Raw genomic sequence first — 24,968 nt, forward strand, 5'->3', positions numbered from 1 at the left:
GCAATTTTTTTTTTTATATGTGGGGGAAAAAATTTAATGGATGAAAACTGGGATCCTATGTCAATCCCACTGAAGCTATCACCTTATTGTTTTTTAATAATTAGTAAAACAGAATTTGTAAAGAAGAAGAATGAAATAGATCCAAAGGACCTATCAGTAATCATGTCTGTTTCAGCGCAGATCATCATTAGAATTTCTTGTAAGTAATATGTCTTCAGTACAGGACATGATCTACAGGGACACTGGCCTCCGTTGGCCCCTGTCTAGAACCAGCCATGGTGAGGAATGATGACACCATGGCGAGGTGCACTGTATGCTTAAGTCCCATGAAAAATAGAAAGCACAACCTATGTGTGATTGAAAGTATTAAAAATAAAACACCAATACTGTTCTGTTTTGTGTTTAAGAAATTACTGTTAGTTAATAAACAGCTGTTGAAATGTTGCTGGCCTTTAGTTTGTATGCATGGGGCACAGTGCGGATCCGTTGTCCGCGGGGGGTTGGGGGAAAAGCATCTCCCTGAAATTAGTTTTTGGAACTTGGGATGTCTCGTCCAACAGGAAAATTAACGAGCAAAACATCCATATTTTCTAAATAAAGGCTAACTATAAATTCCGAAAGCCTTTGCTAACAAGACGCATATATGAATAAAAGGTATAGTGGATAAAATTCTTTCAGTTTTGAGGTGTGAGGCGTAAATCTTTTCCATCGTCATTACTTACCTACTTGTTAGGGCTGGGTATTTTCGCCAAAGTCCTGAATCGATTCGATTTTGATTAATAAGTTTCTAAATCGATTAATTTCGATTCGATCTGCTTTTACAATAATGAAAGTGGTTCAACTGTGTTTCAAAATACTCATTTATTTAGTTTTTTTCCTGTGACATTAAACAAAAAGTGCAAACTTGTAAATCAGATAGTTTAAACTCGAGATGTGAATAAAACTGTCTCAAAAGTGCAAACTTGTTTGTGAAAAGTGAAAAAGTGAAGCCTTACTCGAGCAAGCAGACGTGACACAGCAGTAATGCATGAGTTGCATTATCTCCACTGCACAAACCATATTTGCAGCGTTGTCTGTAACAACTAAAGGATGTTTTCTGGTCAGCCCCCATTTGTTAATGTCTTCAGTCAACCTATTGGGTATATTTGCATCTGTCTGGCTTGAAGTAATCATGAATGCATCTTTCCTGCGCATTTGAATGTGAACGTCACGCAGGTCACTATAAAATGAATCGATCTCATTCCCTAGACATCGATTTTGCAAAAATGTAAAGGAATCGATTCAAAATCGATTTTTTTTACCCAGCCCTACCACTTGTATCAATAAACATTCTGCTTAAAATTGATATTTACAAGCACTAATCTCTACATAATTTAATTATTTGAAAAGTTGTAATTAATATTGTTTTTTATCTATGACTTCACTGAAGACTCCCAGATGACTTGCAGAGACACATTTTCTCTTTACCCCATGAAACACAAAATCTAGTTCCGAAAAGAGCTATCCAAATCTAAGTGATCTTGAACCAGAAAGTGGTAAGGCATTTCCCCCAAAAGGCCTATAGATTTAATTGTGGTAAAGGTGGTTTGAAAAAAAAAAATTAGTCTGGGGGCCTGAACACAAATTCTCTCCACACCTTTAAGATTTTTATTCATGAAATAAAATGAAAAACAATGCATATTTTTCACTTCACAGTTATACAATACTTGAGTCGGTAGATTAAAAAAATAAATGAAAGTAAAGTGATGATTGTGGTTAAAATATGAAAACATATGATAAAGTTCAGTATGACCACATTTGCAGGGCAGAGTTTGAGATGTTTGTTTTCAGAACTACATAGATTGGTCCAATTCTGCTTTTCTTAAAATAATCCTAAAGAAAAACTTCTTTTCCTTGGACCATGTGAATGTTACCCTGTAACGAACTGCATAACCAGCCCAAAAACACCGACATGTAATAAATTGGTTACAAAAATGTCATAGCTTAAAATTTTCTTGATAGTCTAAAAAAAGCACATGAACCATACAGCAGCTATGGTGTTAGACAGAAGGGAAATTCTGATCTTATCCAGATTTGCATATAAAAATGATGACACATCAGTGCAAGTAAATATGGATAAAAAAAAAAAAATTAAATATTCAGTGTACTCTTTATCTTTGAGTCATTATAATATATGCAAACTAGTACTGGTCATTTTGATCTCATTATCTCTGGTGCTTGGTCATCTTTCCAATTTTTAAGCATGTAGCTTTAAAACGTTTGCTGTGAACTCATTCCTGCAGCTATGAATTAAAAAAAATTAAAAAAAGGTCCGTCCAACATTTCCGGCTTCAGACTCTAGATATCAGAAACGAACATTACAAACACCTTAAACAACTGCAGGGATGTTTCACGAACCAATTAGCTGATTTAGACCAAATTAATACAGATTATTAAGTGAAGTTTGTGTCCAAGTTGACAACGGGTATGCTGGATTTGCTATGCATCACATAACACTCTGAGAGCAGCAACTTTTTCGTTTCAGGGGGACATGAGGGGTGTTGTTCAAGTAAAGCCCCAGGGAGAAGACTTGTTAATGGATGAAAATAATGGAAATACTCTTCACAGTAAAAAAAGTTTTTTTTTTTCAAATTGAAAGACCGGAAAGAAACACATTCACTGCAAGATCCAAGATAAATATCACAAGAACTTACATCACTTTACTTTCTTTCATAAAAAAAGGAAACGCCTCCCATCAGCTTGACAGAAATGAGTAACACCGAAATGTTGAACATCTTAACTCTGATGAATATAGTCACAAGATAATCCACCTTTAACTAGATTATCCATTTATTATTACAAATGATATAATCCTGAAAAATGGTTTCTTTTACAATGCTATATAAGGTTTTTTTTTTGTTACTTAAACTGATATTGGGTGCCTCCGTCTAGTTTCTTTCTTATAAATGAGCTGCAATTGCATTATGACAAGAAATGCAAGCTTAGCAACCTATAATAATTGAAGGAAAAGGTTGCATATCATGGAATTGTAGCTATATATTTACAGTAAAGCTCTCTGGTGGGGTGGGGGTTGATGCTACACATGGATAATTTTAGGTTTATTGTTAAAGTCAAAGGTCTGTTTAACTCCAGCGAGCTCAAGGAGCCAGTTGATGGGCATGTGATCCAATCGGTTCATGTCACAATGGAAAAAATGGACTTGGGAGCCTGCAGAGAAAAGAGGGGGAAATATGATTTATTTTTAAAGATGAGAGAAGGTATGATAAAGAGAGAAGACACCTTACTGTACCTGGTCCCACGATCATGGCTCCACCCTGCTGATGCAAATCACCTTGAAAGTCAAAGGCAGGGCTGGTCATGGCCCTCCATATGCTCTTTATTTGGCCCATGAATAAACCAGACTTCACATGGGGGCTGGTCAGCGCTGGGAACACAGAAACACATCTCAATATGTGACTGTGCCACAAAGAATATCCATCCCTTTATCTGTGGTTAATGAAGGAAAACTAACATGTAAATCATTCAAAGCCAAGATCTAATCTAAACATCCCAACCCTGACCCTGACGTCTATTATCTTTTTAATCTGACACTAGCAGTAACATTTTTTAAATCTTACATAATTACCAGAGTCAGTGAATGTCTCCTCTATCTTCATCCCCAGCTTAAGGTAAATTGTTCTTTTGGGGTCCACATACATTTCATGAAAATAGCCTGTCAGCAAACAGAAAGGCTGAATTAAAGAGAGAGGAACACAAAGACAAAGAAGAATTAAGCCATAATTAATCATAAAGACATTTATGAACAAATAAAAAAAACAAAAACAACAAGAAGCTATAAAAAATGACTGAATTGATCAGACTTGATTGATATCAGACTATGCCATCCTTCTCCTTCCACACAAGTTTAATATAACTGTTTAATGTCTCATCCAGTTCTTAATTCCCTATTTTGCAGATAATTGTTTTTTCACAGCAGAATAAATTACACACATGATGCTTTATTAACTAATGAGGTCACTTCTGATAGAAACATGTGGTGGTTTATTTAGGATAATTATATTAAAAGGGGCTGAATGCAAATGATTACTATAGATTTTTTTGTTTTTGCATGATTTATTTTCCACATTAATCATTCACAATGTTGTACTGGTTATTCACACACATCCCATAAATTAAACCAAAGGTTATAATGATATAGCCTGACAATATGCTGAAAAGTTTTCCAGGATGACATTAATGTAAACACTTTAAACATCCATTTGAAATAATTAAATTAAATGTCTCTTCTTCTGGTAGCGTCATCATGCATTATTCCTATTAGATTTATATAGATTTGATTACCTCTATATGTTGATGAGATGACTGACCTATAACAACCAGTCGAATTCCCGCCTCCTGCACAGACACATTGAATCACTTTTAACAGTCTTGTTGTAGACTGTCAACATGATACAACAGAAAATCTGATTGGCTGATGGGATTAATGCAGGTTCAATAGGTCAGGACTCACCTCCAGCGCTTCTCTGGGCACTTTGCTCAAATCTTCAACATACTCCTTGCAGCTATAGCATAAGAAATTCTGCACAGACAAACAGGATTTATGTTATTTATAAGCAGATGTTATTAGAACAGGAGAGCAAAACTACGAGATCTTCATCCCGTTTTTATTTTCATATGAAATTCCTCATAGGAAGGAGCTTAGGAAGGTATTCTTCAGGTGAGCTTAGGCTCACCTGAAGAATACCTTTTACAAGACAATGGAAAACTATACAGAAGCCATATTATTTCTATTGCATGTTTTTGTTTTTCTGTCTTTCTCACCCGGACAAAAATGATGACGGATTTGCTGTCTTGATATAAGTTCTTGAAAGGGAAAGAGACTCCAAGACGGTCGTAAATCAAACAGTCCTCGACATCCTTGAGCTTAATATCTTTCAGATTTTGGGTTCCAGCGTCAAACTTTTCCCTTGAAACCTGTCGAGTAATCGGTGAAAACAATTCAGCCATTTTTCCCTTCGCATGCAGGCTTCCCAGGGTTATTTAGGGAGTTGCCTCTCAATGGCTGAGGAAGTTTGGAGCTTCACGCCCAGAGTGAGAGAGAGGGAGGGGAGAGAGAGGGAGGGGAGAGAGAGAGAGAGAGAGAGAGAGAGAGGGAGAGAGGGAGAGAGGGGAGAGAGAGGTGAGGAGAGAGGGAGAGAGGGGAGGGACAGAGAGAGGGGAGAGAGAGGGATAGAGAGACAGAAAGAGGGGTAGAGGGAGAGAGAGGAGTGTTTAAATTGCCTATTTAGGAGCTTGTCTTATATCTGTGCAGTCTGATGGGGAGAGGTCTGATTCCAGAGCAGCAGAGCCTTTTATGAGGCATAAGTTATCTACTCTTAACAAATACTTAATGCCACTTCCAACATTGAGCTTACAATGGCAAAGTACTGAGTGAAAATGTTATTGCGCTTATCTGTGTACATGGGGAAAGTTTTGTAAACAAAAATAATTTGAAAGAGAGAGTAAACTATCTCTCTGTAATTTATTTACTCATTAGATATTATTTGCACACAGAGGCCGGGTTCCAAAGAACTGTGCACTGAGGAGGATGGCCGATAATTCAGGGTCAATCTACACTGATCACAATGAACCAATAGGAAGATTAACAGGAACATCTAACCTGTATTTTCCAGATAAATCACTGAGGAAAGACTAGATCTCATAAGGTTCTAGATAAAAACATTGGTGCAGTTTAATTTGATTTATGATTTTACATCCACTACATTAAATGGCTTGAGTAATTCTTTATATCTAATTACATAGAAGAGTCCTAGATGCCTGCAGAGACAAACTCTACCCCATAAAACATACTAATTATTAAAAGAGCACTCATTTGGTTAATATACCTCTTTATTTGTAGTATAATATTATGAATAATAAATTGTGACATTTTTGATGGGGGTTACACTCACATAGGAAGAACAAATCATCTGGTAGGGGTGTCCAAAGATTGGCTAAAGCTGATCATGGCCCCCCAGGCTAGGCTCACTCTGGAAGGCGTCTGCATGCTTTGCATGTTCTCATTCCTGCATGTATAGATTCTTTTTGGGTACCCTGGTTTCTTCCCACAGAACAAAATCAGTACTGCTATGTTTAGGTGCTCTAAAATGTCGCTAGAGCTGATTGGTGGCCAGGCACCAATTTACACTGGGGGGTGGGCGAAAGCGAATAGGCACCAGAACCTAAGGGTCAATCTACACTGTTCCCAAAGGAACCACCACAACATCCATATTTTGTAAATAAAGACAAACTATACTTTCCTACAGCCTTTCCTAACAAATAGATGCATATATTTAAATATCTGTGCTGACTAATTAAAGTGTACAGGAAAAAAAGTCTGAGGCGAACATCTTCTCCATCGTCATTACTTACCTACTTTTACCAAAAATTGTTCTGCAAAAAATATATATATTTATATGTATTAATATCTACATTAAATAGATTTTTAGGTTATTATTGAAGTAGTTACCTAGGTGACTTGCTGAGACATAATTCTCTCTTTCCCTCATATAACACAAAAATCTAATTCTGAAAAGAGCATGAATTTTGTTTATATCAACTTTAATATTAGTATTTTGATATGAATAAACACAGCGTTTTAGTTGTCAAGTATTTGTTATTATATGAAAAATTTAAATGTTTAATAAGTTTGAACATTCCCCTTGAGAGTATACATGGGTGGCCACTGATTGGCTGAGGGTGGCCATGGCCACCCGTGGTCCCCCATCTAGCTCCGCGCCTGCTGTGCTGTCTACCTGTTCAGGATCCACCTGCCTTAGGTCCAAAGACTGCTCCAGATAGATATAGTATAGACATAATATAAGAGTAGACCCAGCATCGATCGCTTTCACCTATGAGCGCTGATGTGATTTGGTGGTGCCATCTTGGGGCTGTCATCAGCTCCGCTCTGTAATGCATTGAGCAGGAACAGAATCAATTTGAATCAACTTTAACTTTCGGAATATTGAACTAATTTTAACATTTTTTTTTCTGAAAACAAACAAATGCTTCAGTTTATTTAAATATTTTTAGTTGAATTAAGAGTAATAGAATGTTCTGATAGGATGTATGTATGTGACAAAGCACAAATACTGCAAAAATGTCCAAAGCCGTATATTGATGATCTATTCTTCAGATGCACAGTATTTATATTTGTATAAAAAACTGTTCTGTACAGTATTTTATTTTTTAATTTTATCTATTTATATTTTATGTAGGTGTTATTTTTACCCATGTTTTAGCTGTTTTGTTTTTTATTTATTGTGTTTTATGTTTTACTTATGTATTTTTCTTTACAGCACTTTGGTCAGCTGTGGTTTTTTTTTATAAAGAAAATAACAAATAAAATTGGATTGCATATATTTTTTTTTAACTCTCACTTATTCTATTATTTTTATACACTTTTTAGGGGCCACATTTGTGTGACCATTTTTGCTGTAAACTTTTTCTGCTGTAACTCCACAATTTACCTACTGTGGGACAACAAAGGGAGTTTCTGCTCTATGTAGTGTATATATGCTGTTTATTTAGTAATGTCTTGCAAAGCTCTGATGCCTTCATGAAGTTATACCTCGATGACTGATGTCAACAGTCTGTTGATTTAAATAAAAATATGCTGTAGTGCTGAAGCATCGTTCTTCTGTTCTGCTTAAAGCAGCAGGTTAGGTTAGCAGGTCGACCTCCCCAAGATGGCGCCTGTAATTCCGGCACCGCGATAGTCAATGCGGGGCCTACTCTTATATTATGCCTAAGGATATCAGCAACCCATTACCCTAATGGACAAGTGGTAGAAGATGGATGGATAAATAAAATATAAAGAATTTGAATAAACTCTGATGGACTGACGATGTGTCCACGGTGTACCCCACCTCACGACCCCGCTTGAAATAAGTGTGATGCAAAATGGGTGGATGGATGGATGGAGTTTGAATGAATATGAATTAATCACTTATTTTGTATACTTCTTTGCAATGGTGGAGCTAGATGGGGGCTCAGGGATGGCCATGGCCACCCTTGTAAAAATTTTCTGGCTATGCCTCTGCTTCTTTGCATGAAACACATCAATGACAAACCAAGTGTTGCTGCTTTACAAGACAGACTGAACCAATAGCACTACTAGAAGATCTTAAATTTGTTATATTTGTTGTTAGTTAGTTGTTGTTGTTAGTATGTTTTGAAGACACTGCTTGTTTGGCATCGCATTCCTATCACATTCCCTGGTGACTTTTGCAGGGAAGTTAGTTTAGCTGCCAATATCTGTGAGGAGTAATAACTGTCTTTTTTTTACTGTTATTCTTAAGTATTTAGGTTTGGGATATAGTTAATGTTAAGGATATGTGGAGTGGAAGTTTGTCCTCGTTGCATTTTCCAATTCGCCCTCGTCGGCTTCCTTAGCTCTGTCCTCTCGGTGCGGAAGTGTTGTCTTGCAGAGCAGCAGCAGAAGCAAAGCTGCAAACTGTTTGGATAAACGTCTCGGTGGGTCACATGCAGCTTCTCTGGCCTCCCCACCTTCACCGCCGGGGCTGGCACTGCTCACTTTGACCGTGTGCCGCATTAGTATTATGCAGGTACCGACCGACGGAGTGTGGTGAGAGCTGCTTCATGCTGAGAGCTAGAGCTAAGTTAGCATCTGAAGATGGAGCTGCTTAGCCTGCCAGCAAGCTCTTAGCTTCTTATGTTTATTTTTTTCTCTAAAACAGCGAGAAACCTTGAGTCAAACTGGACCCAAATCTGCAGATAGTTCAGGTAAGTCGCAGTTTCGAGGTTTAACCTGCTAATTGTTTTTGTTTATGCTATTCAAATAGCCACCTGTTCACTGTTTACATCTGTGTTTTCATTCGGCTGCACCAAGACGATCACTCCATGTTTACTGCTGGAAGCTAAACTTTACAGCGACAAGAACTGATCCCAACTTAATGGAAATAATAACAGGGATATCTACTGCTACTAAATACTACACTGCAAATATAACTGTTTTTTAAATATTTGATTTTGATCTTTTAATGCAATGAAATTATGAATAAATGTCCATAAAATTGTACATACATCACTTTGAATTAGGTTGTATGTTATTTTTCTAAGGATTTTATCATAAGCTCTCACAGTTCCGAGTTGTTTGATGACACCATGCAATCTGAGAAGCAAATGTCCCTCAGTAAACTCAAATAATCAAGGAATTTTGGAAGCTACTATTTTATTAAGCTAAATGACAAAAGCTTACACTGTTGGCAACATCACTGAGCAATAATGCAATAAAAACTACCGGAAAATGCCTGCTGATTAATGGGCTGCAAGGATTTTTTCTTGTTCAGCTGATCATCTGACTGAATTTATTTACCAGATCAAATGATGAACGTAGCAGCTGATATTTCAATATAATGTTCAGATAAACGCATAAAAACATTTATATTGCTGCCAAGATGGCTATCTGATCCTTAATGATCAGAATCAGCTTTTCTGACAAGGGATTTGATTTCAATTCCACTTTACTCATTAAATACATAAAAAAAGAGCCCCCCCCCCTTTTAACACACAACCTGAAAGTTCAGTTCCAACACTATATGTCCAGGATTTGTGCGGTCTGCAGAAATATTTTTTATTTGTTTAGTTCAATTTAATTCAGTTTATTTATATTGCACCAATTCACAACACATGTCATCTCAAGGCAATTTACAAAGATTATTCAACCAGATCACTGATTTCAAGGACTCGTTTTCACACCCAGCTTTCATGCAGCTACAGTGGGGGTGTTATCTATCTTTTAAGAGGAAGAAACCTTTAGCATCCAGGCTTAGTGTGGGTGGCCATCTGCTGAGGCTGATTGGGGTTCGAGGAAACAGAAGAAGATGTAGAGGGAACATAGAAGCACTGATCTATAGAAACTTTCTATGTTAGAAAAGATAATAGTAAACTAACTCCATATAAGGCTCTATCAGAGTTTTATTTGACATTCAGATGAGAGAAAATGAGTCTGGGAGACATGGCGGTGGGCATGCAGCAAAGGTTAAAGGGCCGGGAGTCGGACCTGTGACAGCCACGTTAAGGACTAAGGCCTTCATGTCGAGCAAGCTTTTAGCTGCCCTTTTGCTCAGCCTGGACCCTATAAAAGGACAGAGAGGTGAACCCTGATGATCCTCCTCACCAACCTAATAAATCATTGTAGTTTGCAGCTGTTCTACTTTTGGATAAGCCAAACAACACTTTAGAAACTAGATATTAGCATTGCAGAAATTAATGATCAGCTCCTTTGAATTAGTAGTTCTTGACTTGCTGCTGGGCGTACAGTCTCTGAATAATATCCATCAGAAGTGTTGTACAGTGTAACCTGTGGGTAGTCAAGACCGTGTAGGTGGACTATCTTATTTACCCCTTCTACGCAAGAAGCAGGTGTTGGTTTAGTAGTAAAACAGCAGAGCAGCTTAGACGAACTTTATTGTCATTTTGTGTACATTAAGTGTATACAAAATGAAATTACGTTGCTTACAGCTTCCAACAGTGAAATCAACATTAACATCATAAAGTGCAGCTGTGATCATCATGTAAACAGTATAGGAAGGAAAACCAGTTTAAAAAATAATGATGCAAAATGGCATTAAAATGGAAAGGCTCAGTGCAGTGCAAAATAAACATGATGCAAAATGCAGTTTAACATTCCGTTGGGTCCCATTTTAAAAGATTATTAAATTTTTTAGCTGCGTTGGTAGTGCAAATAAAGTGAAGGGTGTGATGGAGTTCTGTTTAGAGTTAAATAGTTCAACAGTCTGATGGCAGTGGGGAAAAAAGCTGTTGCAGAACCTGCTGGTCTGATACGTCTTCATTATCAGGTAATTTGACTTTTTTTTTAAACAAATGTTTATGATTTTTAGGAGTTTCCTTGAATCATCTATATGGGCCATCTTCTCTCAAAAAATCGTCTACGCCTGAAGAAGAGGACACGCAAGTTACATCACAGGAAGAAGAAGAGGAACTGTTTCCTTCAGGGACCGTGCATGCTCTGCTTCATCGTCCACAACAACAACAGCAGCAGTCTCGACGACGACAGCGATCAACTGGACGGCGGCGTGATCGGGTGCCAGCGCAACAGCATCACTGGAATCAGCGTGCCGGGGGTAGGCGAAGTCGGCATCGGAGCGGGAGCTGCCTCCAAGCTGGCCGAACGATACGCAGCTCTCGCGTCACCTGAGGACTGTTCAAAGTTTCTGTTGTCACAGAGAGAGATTTCTATCTGGGAGGGCCAAGGGAGGAGTCTTTTATCAGCTGTTCCCGCCAAACTGATCCCACCACCGGTGCTTTTCCGGGCCGCTGGCGTGTCAGTGACCGTGCCCATACCTGTGCCTGGCTGCACCAGCGAATACACAGAGATGGTACGCATCGACGCTAAACTCTGCAGCCATTCAAGATTATGGATAGTAACAATACAAACACACACTTTACTGTTTATGTTTATATAACTAAAACCTATGACTTTTTTCCTAGACAATTACGCATTACTTTATTGTGATCTGGCACAAAAATCTTAAAATTAAAATACATAAAAGTTGCAGTTCAATTGTTAGGTAAGGTAAAAAAAACAAAACAAAGAATCAAACAATCTCTAACTAATTAATAGTTATGGACCTATCCGCAGAAAAAATGACCAGTTTGATGTAATTAAACCTGAATGTGTTACAATCATTACAAGACATTAAGATCTGCCCCAAGAAAGTTACCCTGAACGCACCATGCAAGCTCCTGCTATGATTTATGATCTGCTGTCTCAGAGGAGGACCTGATTGATCTGTTTGTGTGTCTGAATACAGGTGTGCAAGAGGAAGTGCTCACAGGTGCAAAGGTGTACCCCGTGCAAGCAGCCGCGCTGCACCTTTGCCGCTCCTGACGGAAGGCTAGAGAACGGGGCAGCGGGAGGAGGTGGAGATGCTTTAAACTCTGAAACCGGTCACAGCCACCTTCCCATCTGCCCCATCCCCTCTTCCTCTTCCACCTCTGCTTCCTCTTCCTCCCCCCCAGCCGATGGCTGCTGTGGTTTGACTCTTTACGCCGAATCGTCCAACAGTTCAGACTCTGCCTCATGCTGCATGCATCATTATGACGACTGTCAAGCGAGAGATTCTGATGGCGCCGAGCAGCTGAGCATCAATCAACTGCCTTCCTCCATCCTTCTTAAGGTCAGAGAAATTAAAGCTGCCTTTTATTTTTATTTCTGTGTATTATAGACTAGAAATGCTGATTTTATTTTTTGTCTTCACAGGTGCTGTCCCTCTTGACAGTAAAGGAACGCTGTCTTTGTGCCTCTCTGGTTTGTAAATATTGGAGAGATCTCTGCTTGGACTTTCAATTCTGGAAGCGAATTGACCTCAGCGGCTTGCAAGAAGTAAGAGATAGCTTCTCCTTCAGTAGTTTGACCTGTCTCTAATAAGCAATCATATGGAATGCTTTTGTTTTCAATCGAATAAGGCAACTGTTTTTTTTGTTGTTTTTCAGGTCAACGACGATCTCCTTGTGAAAATAGCTTCTCGCAAGCAGAATGTGAGAGAGATTAACATCTCGGATTGCAGGGGCATCCATGACTATGGAGTGTCCTCTCTGGCTTCCCACTGTCCGGGCCTGCAGAAGTACACGGCTTACAGGTGCAAGCAGCTGGGTGATATCTCAGTGACCGCTTTAGCGACACACTGCCCTCTCCTGGTCAAGGTGCATGTGGGAAACCAGGACAGACTCACTGATGCACCATTGATAAAGGTGAGCTTTGATTTATTTGTTTGCTCTCACTAATATTTTGCTGCTAAATGGTTTCTCTGCTTTGCTTTCAGTTGGGAGCAAACTGCAAGGAGTTAAAAGATATTCACCTGGGTCAGTGCTATGGGATCAGTGATGAAGGCATGATAGCGTTGGCTCAAGGATGTCCCAAACTGCAGAGACTCTACCTGCAAGAGAACAAAAAGGTCAGTTCAACGCATTTAATAAACTTTTAATTATCCAACGGTTCTCCCCCTTATGCTTGCTGATCTTCTTCACTTAGTGCGAAGATGTTTTTTTTTTGGTCATATATATATATGAACTATTTTCATAGTAACATGCTTATAAAAGCTCTTTGGTCCTTCCTTTATTGCTTTCTTGTTGTTAACTGTTGGTATAGTGGAGGTTAGAAATTCATTTATGACTTGAGACTCGTACTTCTCTGTTTAATTGAGGCAGCAGGTCAGGAGGGAGTCGGGTGACTGAAACAGCTGCTCTACTCTGAGCCTGCTGGAGGGCCGAGGTCCTCATGCTACCTTTGAGGGAAAACCCACCATCCTACAAATGAGGATAAATTCAGCTGCTTGTGTTTAGTAGGGCTGGGTAAAAAAATCGATTTAATCGATTTTGGATAAATTTTTTTTACATTTTAGCAAAATCGATTTGGGAATGAGATCGATTAGTTTTATAGTGACCCGCGTGATCACATTGAAATGAGGCGTGTGCAAATGCCGACCCAAGTAACACGCCGCTCAGCAAGCTGTCCCAACTGAAGTCTGATGTCTGGCACCATTTTGGATTTAAAACAGTTAAAGATAATGTGCTGGATAAGGCTGGGTAAAAAAACAAAAAATCGATTTAATCGATTTTGAATCGATTCCTTTAACTTTTTTGCTAAATCAACGTCTAGGGAATGAGATCTATTAGTTTTATAGTGACGTGTGTGACGTTCACATTCAAATGAGCAGGAAAGATGCGCTCAAGATTACTTCAAGCCAGACAGCTGCAAATATACCCAATAGGCTCACTAAAGACTGAAGTTTACACTTATGAGACAGTTTTGATCACATCTCAAGTTTAATTTGTCTGATTTACAAATTTGCACTTTGTGTTTAATGTGACAGGAAAAATTAAAAGACATGAGTATTTTGAAACACAGTTGAACCACTTTCATTATTGTAAAAACAGATTGAATCGATTTGAACTGATTTGAGAATTCATCAAAATCGAATCGATTCAGGACTTTGGCGAAAATACCCAGCCCTAGTGTTTAGGATCCTTTTTTTTTTCAATCATAACCCAGATGATGGTAGGAATGTTGGCTTACTGAGCTTTTTCAAAAATAGTCTCCATCCAGTCTGACTGAGCTTGATGTGTATAAGAACCGGCACAAATTTTAGTCTATAGATGTGCAAAATTGGAAGATGCTACATATAAGTTTACTTACAACATATAAAGTTAATAAAACACAATCAGCTTTGTGGTTATAATGTGACAACATTTTGTTTTTTAATAAAAGACACTATTGAAACAAGAGGGAAGAAAATAATTCAGCCGAATGCTAAACCACCACTAGATGGTGCTGTTTTTCTTTAAACTAGCAAGCTAGTTTCCCTTTGTAAGACTTGTGTAATTCTCTATCACATCCCCACCTTGTTTGCTACTCTATCTGCTTTCTGATATTGGACTCGGATACAGATGCAAACAGCAGAAAAACCATCTTGTGTATTCTCATTCCAATCTAAATTGTCCATTTCAAACCCTCATTATCTTGGTCCTCCGTTTCACAAATGGCCTCCCCTCATGTCGCCGGCCGATATTTCTTTAGAGCGATTGTGACCTTGATGAATTAGTTCTCTGGAATTTGTAAGGAATAGCTCAGTTTTTTAAAACCCCATTCATCAGCTTAATAGCAAATGAAATTAGCGATTAAAGCCAGGTGAGGGATTAATATTGCTGCTGATAACATTTCAGCAGAGGCGTATTGATTTCAGATGGTGATATTTAAGATGTGCAAGGGAAGCAGTTATTTAGCTTCCCGTCATTAGGGCAGAGAGAAATGGGCCACATCATTTATAAGGGAATTATGTCCAGGAAAGTGGTTGTATTGCCTGCAAATGACTTCAAATTGCACTGGGTTAAGAAGATGGAGAAGCCTCTTATTTTGTTCAACAGCTTGGAAGACAACATAGGGTCTCCTGTGAAACTGCTGATTTTACTGCTTCGTGTGCAAGTGGTTGTAATTGCGTTTGGAATGAGCGTGGGTCCTGTGAGATCCACAAACATGCAAGAATCTGTGCCGCATCGTTTATGTGATTGAAACCGAGAATAATACAGCAATGGATTGTTTCTGGGTGTTTTGTCAGTTTAGGGTCTTATTTCACACTAAATGGGAACTTCATAGAGGTTATATTCAGGCGCATGGAAAAAAACTCAATGATATGCGATGGTTTCTGAAACCACAATGAAAAGAGGATCCATTCCTGTTTTGAATGTTCTTTTGTCTGTTTCTCCTAATCAGCCACAGATGAACATTTTTTTATTTTTTTTGCCCACTTTGATCTAAATGCAGTAATTGAACCCCTTCAGGGTGTTTCTGTGTGGTCTTTTATTTGCTGTTTTATCTTTTTCTTTGTCATGACGCACACCCACATATATTTTATCTCTCTCCTCTTTTCTTTTTCCTGACATGTTTGTGGTTTTCTTTATAATTTGGTTCATTTTTTAAATCTGTGTTAAGCCCATCAAGCTTTGTGGCTTTTAAATCTCCCTCAATCTCCCTCAATAGGCTGAGCTCACTTTATTTTTTTATGTACTTTATCTTTTGCATTTTAAGAAACCTGGATAACATTATTTCCTGTTTTGCTGATATCATTCATATGTCTGCATTTACCTTAGAGATTTGCAAATTACTCTTAGAGGGAAAACAGTCCAATTTCATGTCCTATGTGTAGAAACTTGGTTTCTAAAACTGACTGAAACAATCAATGATACACCAACTGCTGGATCCTTTAACCTGAATGACAGTGGAAACCATTGTAAGCAAAGCTGCGACAAAGGCAGGGTAGTTTTAACTGCCACATAGTGAATCACATGGTTACTTGAATCATTTAATGAGGCATTTTACCTGATCAGTTGTGCTAGACAGCTTTTGCAGTAAGAGAATATAGTACATAAGATAGAGGGTGAAATACTGTGATTTGATTAGATGAATGATCAGACTGTGTATAAATATTTGGACCCTATGCCAACACATTGCCTTTGATGCAGTTTATTTGTAATAAATCATACAACAGTCTTTTCCAGGCTTAACATAAGCAAATGCTGTTATTATGAAAAGAAAAGGAAGAATGTTTGTACAAATTAACAACCAGTAGCTGTTGTTCATTACTCTCATGTCCTACTGCTCTCAGTAAGCCTGTCCATTTTTGTATTTTTAAGATTCCTTTTTCGCTTTTGGAAATATATTTAACCATATTCCTAACTACATTGGGGTCTGGATTGGTTGTTCTCCATTAACAGCATTTAGTATTTGGACAAAATTTCCATGTCTGCCAAGTATGCACTTAAAATCTTATCGGTATATTGGGTGATATAATCGTGATAACGATAAAAGAGACGAAAAAGAACATTACTTCTTCAGTCTTTCTTAGGTAACTGTGACTGCTTAGCGCAGCAATCATAGTCCCACATTCACAATTACAAATATAAATGAATGAATAGTAATTTATTTCACACAATTTTGACAAACAACAATAGATTAATCAACCAAATACACACAAAGGAAACCGGTTAACATTTCCAAACTAATTAAATTCACCTGAACATAAGCAGACACAAAACCTTCCACCAAATAAACCTATCGGTATATGGAGCCAGAGAAGTGACATTGATTAATGGAAGTTGTCTGAAAAGAGGTATCCAGAAGTACAATTTATTTTTCATACCCCCTCTCCCTCTAATAGCACTTAAATATGATTTTTAAACATACATACATAGATACATGTAAACAAGCATATACATACCTACATAAACCCATCAGGCCAAAATTCACATTTATACCCTTGTCCATCGGTACTCAGAGTACTGCGACCCCAATAAACATATTGTAGTAACTGCATTTAGTCATATTCTTTCAATTTTTTTGGGGAAAAATTTAATGAAAGGAAATGAAAAAAAAAAGGTAGAAATAGACTTTTTGACAATTGACCCAGTTTCTAAAGTTCACTGTTCTTCTCATTAATAGAAACTTATCATGATGATGATAAGTGATGCGATAAATGCCCACTGCTATGCTGCCTTCTTATTTTTTTGAGGTTTTTACAGCACTAGTGTCCCTTTTTTCTAGCAATGGCCTGACAGGAAAGGGGGTACGATCGAGCTGGAGAGACATGTGGCTAAGGACCACAGGTGGGATTCAAACCTGGGTCGGCCAAGGCGCCTCCATATATATGGACCATGCATGGTAACAACTGTTCCACCGAAGTATGTCCCCAGTCTTATCTTCTTAATGCAAAATCATTGGAAATTAAGAAATTACGATTTCTCTTAGGTCAGTTATTGTGGTCAAAAGCATAACATGATATCAGTCAATGGAAAATATCATTAAGACCTTTCTTATAAGCATTTTTATGCATTTTTTTTTATAATGCAGTTCCTTATTGGCCTATTATCTCCTACTAACATCATGTAGAGAGATAATAACAATAATAATAATTGAACTTTATTGATTTCAATTTGGAGAAATTTACCTCAGAACCTCAGGATTCCAAGCTCTATGCTCTAACCACTAGGCCGCCACTTCCCCACTTTCCTCTGATAGTCAATCTCTTCAGATTTTGTTGTTTTTAAACAGACCATTCAGAAGTATTTGTGTTTTTTCATTAGCATAGCTAGCAAAAGAACAGCATTACAAAACATTACAAACCAGGTGTTTTTGTGTGTTCATTTTCGAGGAACCTTGCCTGTGAAATTTCCTAGACCTGCTATTGTCAACTTCCTTTTGAAGAGGATCTAGCAACCCCTGTCAGCCCTACACTGTTCCAACAAATATGTGGATGGATTTATACGTAATGCTAAGAATGTCTGCACACGGATTTAAGAGTTTGTTTACTGTTGACAAACCGTGGCTTGCTCTTTCACCTCCATATCCGAGGGCCAACTCTGCCCGCGGCTGTGGATAACCTTGGGCTAAAAGTGCTGAATGAAAAGCAGGTGGATGTAGTTTCAGCGTCCCTTATTCTTTGGACATTCTTTACTGGCTATTCATCCACTATTGCTGCCAGAGTTGGTTATAGGGCTCCTGTTGTCTTTCAAGGCTTGTTTTCCACATGCTGAACTGTTTTCTTTTTACTCTCCTTCATTCATTTTTCTCCATCTACCTCAGAGGGCAGAGGCCATGAGAATAACAAATTCCCCTTTTTTTTTATCCTGGTCTTTCTTCAGTTTGCTGTAGGAAGGAAAGACAGCCTTGAAATTTTAGCTCCTTGCTCTGTCAGTTTTTTAGATTAACTGGTGAAAGGGAAGCGGAGGAGATGTGTTGCACGGGGGTCTTGTTAGCCTAACCTCCACTTTTGGTAACTTTGCTGCAGTGTTCCTTGGATTTTAATGCAGTTTGAAAACATTTTTGCTGCTGAAGCACTTTTTAATTCTCTTTTCTGCGTCTTTTAAAGGGACGTTATCTGTTCTGTCATGTTTAATCTAAAGAGTGCTTGCTTCATGTTCCTGCACGGTAACAGGAACGTTTTCTCCAGTTGCTCATCTCAAAGACGCCGTGCCTACCTTTGCATGTGATTATTTACCGTCTTTAATTAGTTCAAGGTTTGGAAATATAGGTGGAATTAGAGATGACCCATCTTGGAAGACTGTGTGCTTTCAATTAAGATGCAGTTACTACTTTGCATTTGCTATCTAAAGCCGGAGACACACTAAACGACTTTCAGAGTTTTCAAAGATTTTCAAAGAGAGGGCTTAGACTGAGAGAATTTCTTACTACAGACATTAGAAAACTAGTTTATGCTAATTAAGCTTATTTTAACTGTGACAGGAACTCTGAATTTTTAACAAATGAGACTGCATCCCGGTTTATTTAAGTTCAAACAGGAAGTTGTTAGAAAGACACTTTTCTTTCAAATTGTCCTTGGATGCAATTTTCAATTCCAAATGTATCTGTTCACGAACCCCTTACATTTAGGCAAGAATGTATTTATTTTTCTTCTAGCTAGAGTTTCCTCGCTACGGCGTGACAACATGGCCACATTCAGGAAACGCTTTGGGTTCTCATGTTTTCTAAAAACCCTTTCCAAAAACAGAACAGAGAAAAACATAAATTCCATAAAACTAGTGATCTATAAACAAGGCAACACACTGAAGATCTTCCCAGTAGGGCTGAAACAATTAATCAGATTAATCATGATTAATCGTTTATTGAAATATTCTTCAACTAATTTAATAATGAATTAATTGTTAACTGGATTGTAGAGACTCTAAAACAACCCTTTAGCTGACAAGGCAACACACTTAGAGCAGCAATTATACCAAAAAATAAATAAATAAATAAACATTTTGCATTTAATATAAAAAAAATGTTTGTCTGTCGATATGCTCTATCCAGAAGTCGTTAAGTGGAAAACTTTTAGTTTCACCTGGTTTAATTTCATAAAGAATCATTTTTTATTAAGATTAATAGATAAAATAAATTAATAGATTTTCAAAATAAATGTTATTTCCCACAATAAAAGTGTTTTCTATAGAGGCTTGTATTCCATTTAAACTTATATTCTGTCATATACTTCTGCATACAGTTTGTACGAAGAGAATAAAGAGTCACACATAAGGGAGAAATGTGGAAATGTAATTCTGTGTGAGCTTCGTGGAAATAATGGATGTCAGTTTGAGCTGTGTTTCTTGGCACCAGGTCAGTAAATGGACCTTCATGTCAGGCTCTAATTTCGACGTCTAATGTCTCATCTGTTTGGGTTTTCCTGCCTGCAGGACGGACTGAACTTTTTCTCTTGTTCAATTAGATGTAATGAGGCTGAACTGTATATTGACAGTAGCCGATGCAGTTAACCAGATTTGAGAACAATCAAAGACAAATGACTTGATAATGATGGCAGAGAGTTATTATGGGATCGACCTTTGGACAGGATACCACACAGGGATTTAGAGGGGAGGGAAAAAAAAGCATGTGTAGAAAAGTCTGGAGGTGAAACTCACATTGGGTCTGGAATCTCCCCAGGAGCTTTTGTTGATGTCTTGGACTGTAACTACAGTCGGATAGAACCATTATTACTCAGACACACAAAACCTTGCATTCTGCATCTCTCCTATTCCCTTATTTCCTTCTTAGACAGCCGCTTAGACCAATCTGGATGTTTCTTGGCAGAAGCAGAGTAATGTATTTAGTCAGTATCCCTGCTGATGGTTCTGGATTATATCTGTCAGAGGGAGGAAAAGCTGCAGAATTTCCCTGCTTTTAAGTCGTCAGTAAGTCAATAAATAAGTATCATTATTTTTTCCCCATAGTCTTCCCTCAATCCCTTTCTTTATTTGTCTCTGTTGATTTAGGGAAAAGTCATTCTATTTTAACGGCCAAGCTGGCACAAATTATTGGAGGGATGTTAATGTATTTTTTCCATTGTATATTTCTTTCCTGCCAACCAGTGTGATAAATGGTTCAAGGGTATTTAGAAAAAAAAAAAAAAACTGCTGAAATTATAGCTATTATCCAAAACCAAAAGGTCGATATTGCACTGAAAAAAAAATAGAGGTTGACAGAACTTACATTTTCTAGGCAACGTGATGCATTTGGTTTTTTGAGTTTTCCTTACTTAAATTCACTGTGGTTGAGTTTACAAAGATTTTTGAGTTCTGCCAACTTAGGTTTTTGGAGTGTTACATAGAAATTTTGAGTTCTACCAACTTAGGTTTTTGAGTTTCACCTTTAAGTTCTGAGTTCTATCAACTTTGTTTTATGAGTTTGACATATAGATTTTGAGTTCTACAAACTCAGATTTTGTAGTGTTATCTGCAAGTTGAGTTCTATCAACTCAGTTTTTTTAGTCCTACCAATCGTCTTCACTACCAATCATTCAACACACAAAAAATTATGTTAATACAACATTTTTATTGCTTCAAGCCAAACATTGCATAGATACAGTATAAAACCATGTTCAACAACATAATCTTAACTGCACAGATCAAAGTAACATGACACTGGACCAGAATGTTCTAGATTCGTAAGAGTGATGATGAGGGAAAAAACAGTAAGACACCATTTTAGTAAGAGGAAAACACACAGGTAATTTTTTTGTGAAGTAAGTGTATTAACATATATGAAAAAATAACAGTTTTACAAATTTGGACGGCCTTCAGTTTGTTTTTTTCAATTGTAGTCTCTTTAAATTGGGTGCACCCTTTTAAAAAAAATAAAATGAAATAAAATGTCTTGTTTCCCAACGGAAAAAGAAAAAGGTTTTCCCTTTTTATCTCTGAGTTTTTCTTTTTAGTCCTACCACTCCGACAGGACGATGAATGCAAAAAAAGAAAGTCCTCTTCAGTCCAAATCCTTCTCTTCAATCCAAATCCAGATGTTCACACGGTTGGCTCGCCATCTCCATTTAAGGAGAGAATCCAGAATCCAGGGTATCCAAAAAACCCAGCCTGCATAGCACAACAGGGCTTAGTTAAATCCATTCACTTCTTGTTCTTAACTGTACAGTTTATATCTCTCCAAGTATGATAAATTTCAGTGTGTAATGTAACTTTTCTAACTCATTACGAATTAACTGCTGCATTACAGGGTTAACATATAAAATGTTAATGTCACTGTTTTTCTTGTAAAGCAAATAAAATCATGAAAGCAAAAAATCCACATGTAAATAATGTAAATAACAGTAAATACCCACATCGGATTAAGAAAGTAAAATAATGTAGTCTTGTAATATTCTGTGCCTGAGTGCAACAACACTGCACTACATAAAACAATTTAGAAATTTAATAAGTTATTACACTCAACTTAATGTCTCTTTTCATTTGTACAATGAAAATAACAGGCACACTCTTTTCTCTATGCATAAACACTCACCCGCACATGCGCGGCATAAACACGCACGCGCACACGCGCATTATACACGTGCACGTGCGCTGCTTTTCCTTTCATCAGAACGTGAAAAACATGTGAACTCATGCTTCAACTCGGTGGCAATACACCACAAGGGAATGCTAACTCACGGAGCTAACCGCTAACTGTCTGTACTTTGCAGCACTCACCGGGAAAACTGGTAAGGTCCCAGGGTCGTTCCTCCGTGGTTCTCCAGATGCATAAAATCACAATGTCCGCCAATCTTCTCAAACACGAGGGAAAAAGGCTGTGCCCTTGAAGAAAGGGATAGGAAACCCCGTACCGTAGTGGGCGTGTCCATGAACATAAGCAGTGCGCATGCCCATGAGTTTACAGTTGAGGGAACTCAAAAAATCTTGTATAGGCGATTTAAAACTCCTTGTTAAACCAACTTCTGAGAATTTGAGTTGGGCAAACGTGTATTTATTTGTTAGATGTCAAATTTATATTTCTGAGTCGGATTACAATACAATTGTGTGTTAGAACAACAATTGCCATTTACTTTTTTAACAGTGTGGTTAAAGGTGTAAATAAATAAAAATAAATGAAAACAAATAAAGACCAAGGTCTGCACGTTTCTTTCTTGTAGAAGTGCTGGCCATTCAATCTGGTTTTCCTTTTGAGGTACCAAGAGGATTTAACTTTAGTAACTGGTTTTTGTTGGTCCCAGATGAGCTGGTCTAAATACTTCAGGAACTGCAGACCTGGTGGGATTATTTACTTAGATCATCTCTTGGATTTACAGAGGATGGTGAAGAAAAGAGAGGTGGGCAGCAGTTATATGGCTGTTTAAATCCCACAGTGTCCGTATTGCATCTCTTAATAACCACAGTGTACCCATCTTCTCAGACTCTTTAAGAATCACTTTACATGTAATCTTTGATAATGGAAATGCAGTTTATAGCTGCGGATCAAATGATCACATCAGAAAACCCAAAACTTCTATTTTGTCCACAAATAAAACAAGACAAACCATTTCTTTAATTCTTCATACTTTTTTCCTCCATATTTTTTTAGCTCTTTCAGAGAAACGTGATGAACACCTTTCAACATAAAAGCCCAATTTGATCATAATTCGATTGCTGACAAGATTTAACTAAAGCTGCACCAATCAGACTCTTCCTTCCCTGATACTTATTTCTGGGTTCCTTGAAGGTTTGATCTGCTGTTTCCCGTTTTTAATGACTCTGATATTTTTTCCAGAGACCATAAACTTTAAAAGAAATGTAAAGCATATAGGAGGTTTATAAAGAGATTTAAGATTTTTGCATCAAATGGAAAATGAAGGAAAAACAAGATCATTGATGACGTTCTGTCTGATTTGTACTGTGCTGGTAATTCACTGAATGAATTGGAGGCCCTCGAGTATCTCTTAGATAATTTAGGAAAACTGTGATTTTAATTTATTTAGTAATGATAAATCACACCTCTCGCACAGATACTTTGTAACCTTTGCCACCACTTGTAGTCTCAGTGGGAAGTCTTAAGTTAACAACATATTCCGGTCCCCAATATCCGCCTCTTCAGTGCTTTATTGAAGTGCTTCTGTATTGATCTATGGCCCCAAAAAGCTCTGCAGTCTCTCTCTCAGCTCAGTAATGTGCTCAGACTCGTAACTTTTCATCCTTTCTTTTTTCCTAAGAAGTAATAAGATGCATTAATGAGCACTGACTTCTTGCTCTGGCTGCTGGCTGCGCTCAGACAGAGACCCTGTCGATACGTTCGCTTCACCGTCTGCAGACCAACAAAAGAAGTTTGAGAGAAAGAGGTAAATGTGAGACAGTGAAACGTAGCTACAAAAAGATTTTCTTTCAATATGAGGCACCCCAGGAGAGAAATTCTGCATCAGCATTTGTTATTTTTGGCCCTGCAATCTATCAATAATAGAGAATGAATTGCATAAAAAGACAAAAGAAAAACCCCAGAATAAAATGTGGTGGATGGCTTGCTGTGTGTGTCTGTTTTAAAAGTTTTAACCTTTTGGAAAGAAAGCAAAGTCAAATAAAAGGCGGATGTTAGAAACTCAGCCAACAAAGCGGACGTTCAACTGCAAAAGAGGGACAGAATGCCAACAAATTACAATGGTTATGCCAGTTATGCTTGGCAGGGGACAAATGGAAAGCAGCTGAAGTATTCAGGAAGATCCATCATTCATTCTTTCCTGATAAGAAAATAGTGGGAGGAGATCGTTAGATCGATGGTACAAACATTTTGGTGGAAAGAATGACCATTTTATAACGTTTTGAAGTGGGACTGGTTATGAGAGGCTGTTTTGAAATCTAAACTTTCAAACTAATCCTAGTTAAAATACCAAAAGAAAATCAAATCTTTTTTGACATTTTTATGCTTAGAAAATGTGCATTAGAGATACTTCAGAGTATGTGGAATGCTTAGTTTTATAGTACAGTGTAGATCCAGTTTCAGCATTGTAATGCTTTCTGATGTTTTTTAGACCCTTTAGATCAGGGGTCGCGAAAAACAACATGAAGACCCTCTCAAACAACATCTTTAGAGAGGGCAGGACTTCACAGAGTTACAGTGAACAAATAAGAACGAACAAAAAGAGAATAAAAGTTAAGTTAAAAAAAGCAAACTCAAAGGCTGTAACAGCTTTCCCACCCCTATTGCTGCTCTGCCAATCACGAGGCCGTATGTGACACCCTGGCTCTGTCAGGTTCCCTGTGATTGGCCGAGAGCCCATTCTTATACAATTTTATACAATATGGGGGTCCACGCTCCATCTCACCATCAGTTTGGGGGTCCTTGGCCTGGAAAACATTGAGACCCATGCTTTAGATGATAATGTCTGACTATTACTGCAATTTAAGGTACTTTTTTTACTTTTTTTTTGTGTCAAATTGTAAAAAAAAAAAAAAAAAAAAAAAAAATCCAGAATCAAATATGAAATTGAAGTCTAAACAGCTAAGGACTTGAGCCCTGAGTCTAATAACCGGCTTATGAATAAAGTGAAATGTCTCCTGAGATCTGAAGATTTTTCTTTTCATCTGAAGGTTTGCACTAATTATGCAATTGTTTATATTTAAATTAGCCCGTGCAACAGGGTATGTGG

The 24,968-nt window shown here is 37.7% G+C and overlaps 2 protein-coding genes across 3 annotated transcripts in view; one reads left to right on the forward strand and one right to left on the reverse strand.

Annotated features, from left to right (window-relative positions):
- Window positions 1–1,624: 1,624 nt before the first annotated feature.
- Window positions 1,625–5,094, reverse strand: prxl2c (peroxiredoxin like 2C). The gene is made up of 6 exons (XM_038308069.1): window positions 4,822–5,094; window positions 4,511–4,579; window positions 4,342–4,395; window positions 3,626–3,731; window positions 3,290–3,424; window positions 1,625–3,207 (listed from the first exon to the last, which is right to left on the reverse strand). The coding sequence occupies exons 1-6, from the start codon at window positions 5,005–5,007 to the stop codon at window positions 3,077–3,079; spliced, it is 681 nt and encodes a 226-aa protein (XP_038163997.1). The 5' UTR covers window positions 5,008–5,094; the 3' UTR covers window positions 1,625–3,076.
- A 3,336-nt stretch (window positions 5,095–8,430) lies between these two features.
- Window positions 8,431–24,968, forward strand: part of fbxl17 (F-box and leucine-rich repeat protein 17) — a 303,931-nt gene continuing 287,393 nt past the window's right edge. The window contains exons 1-7 of one of the 2 annotated variants that reach the window (XM_038308068.1): window positions 8,431–8,626; window positions 8,739–8,784; window positions 10,905–11,402; window positions 11,838–12,203; window positions 12,287–12,409; window positions 12,520–12,777; window positions 12,849–12,980. In XM_038308068.1, coding sequence (XP_038163996.1) covers window positions 10,926–11,402; window positions 11,838–12,203; window positions 12,287–12,409; window positions 12,520–12,777; window positions 12,849–12,980 — 1,356 coding nt within the window. In that variant the 5' untranslated portion in view covers window positions 8,431–8,626; window positions 8,739–8,784; window positions 10,905–10,925. Of the gene's footprint in view, window positions 8,785–10,904; window positions 11,403–11,837; window positions 12,204–12,286; window positions 12,410–12,519; window positions 12,778–12,848; window positions 12,981–24,968 lie in introns of both variants that reach the window. The other variant, XM_038308067.1, reaches the window with a different exon arrangement.

The sequence above is a fragment of the Cyprinodon tularosa genome, unplaced genomic scaffold (assembly GCF_016077235.1).
Source record: "Cyprinodon tularosa strain WSP-4 unplaced genomic scaffold, ASM1607723v1 ctg63, whole genome shotgun sequence".
NCBI classification, from domain to species: Eukaryota; Metazoa; Chordata; class Actinopteri; order Cyprinodontiformes; family Cyprinodontidae; genus Cyprinodon; species Cyprinodon tularosa.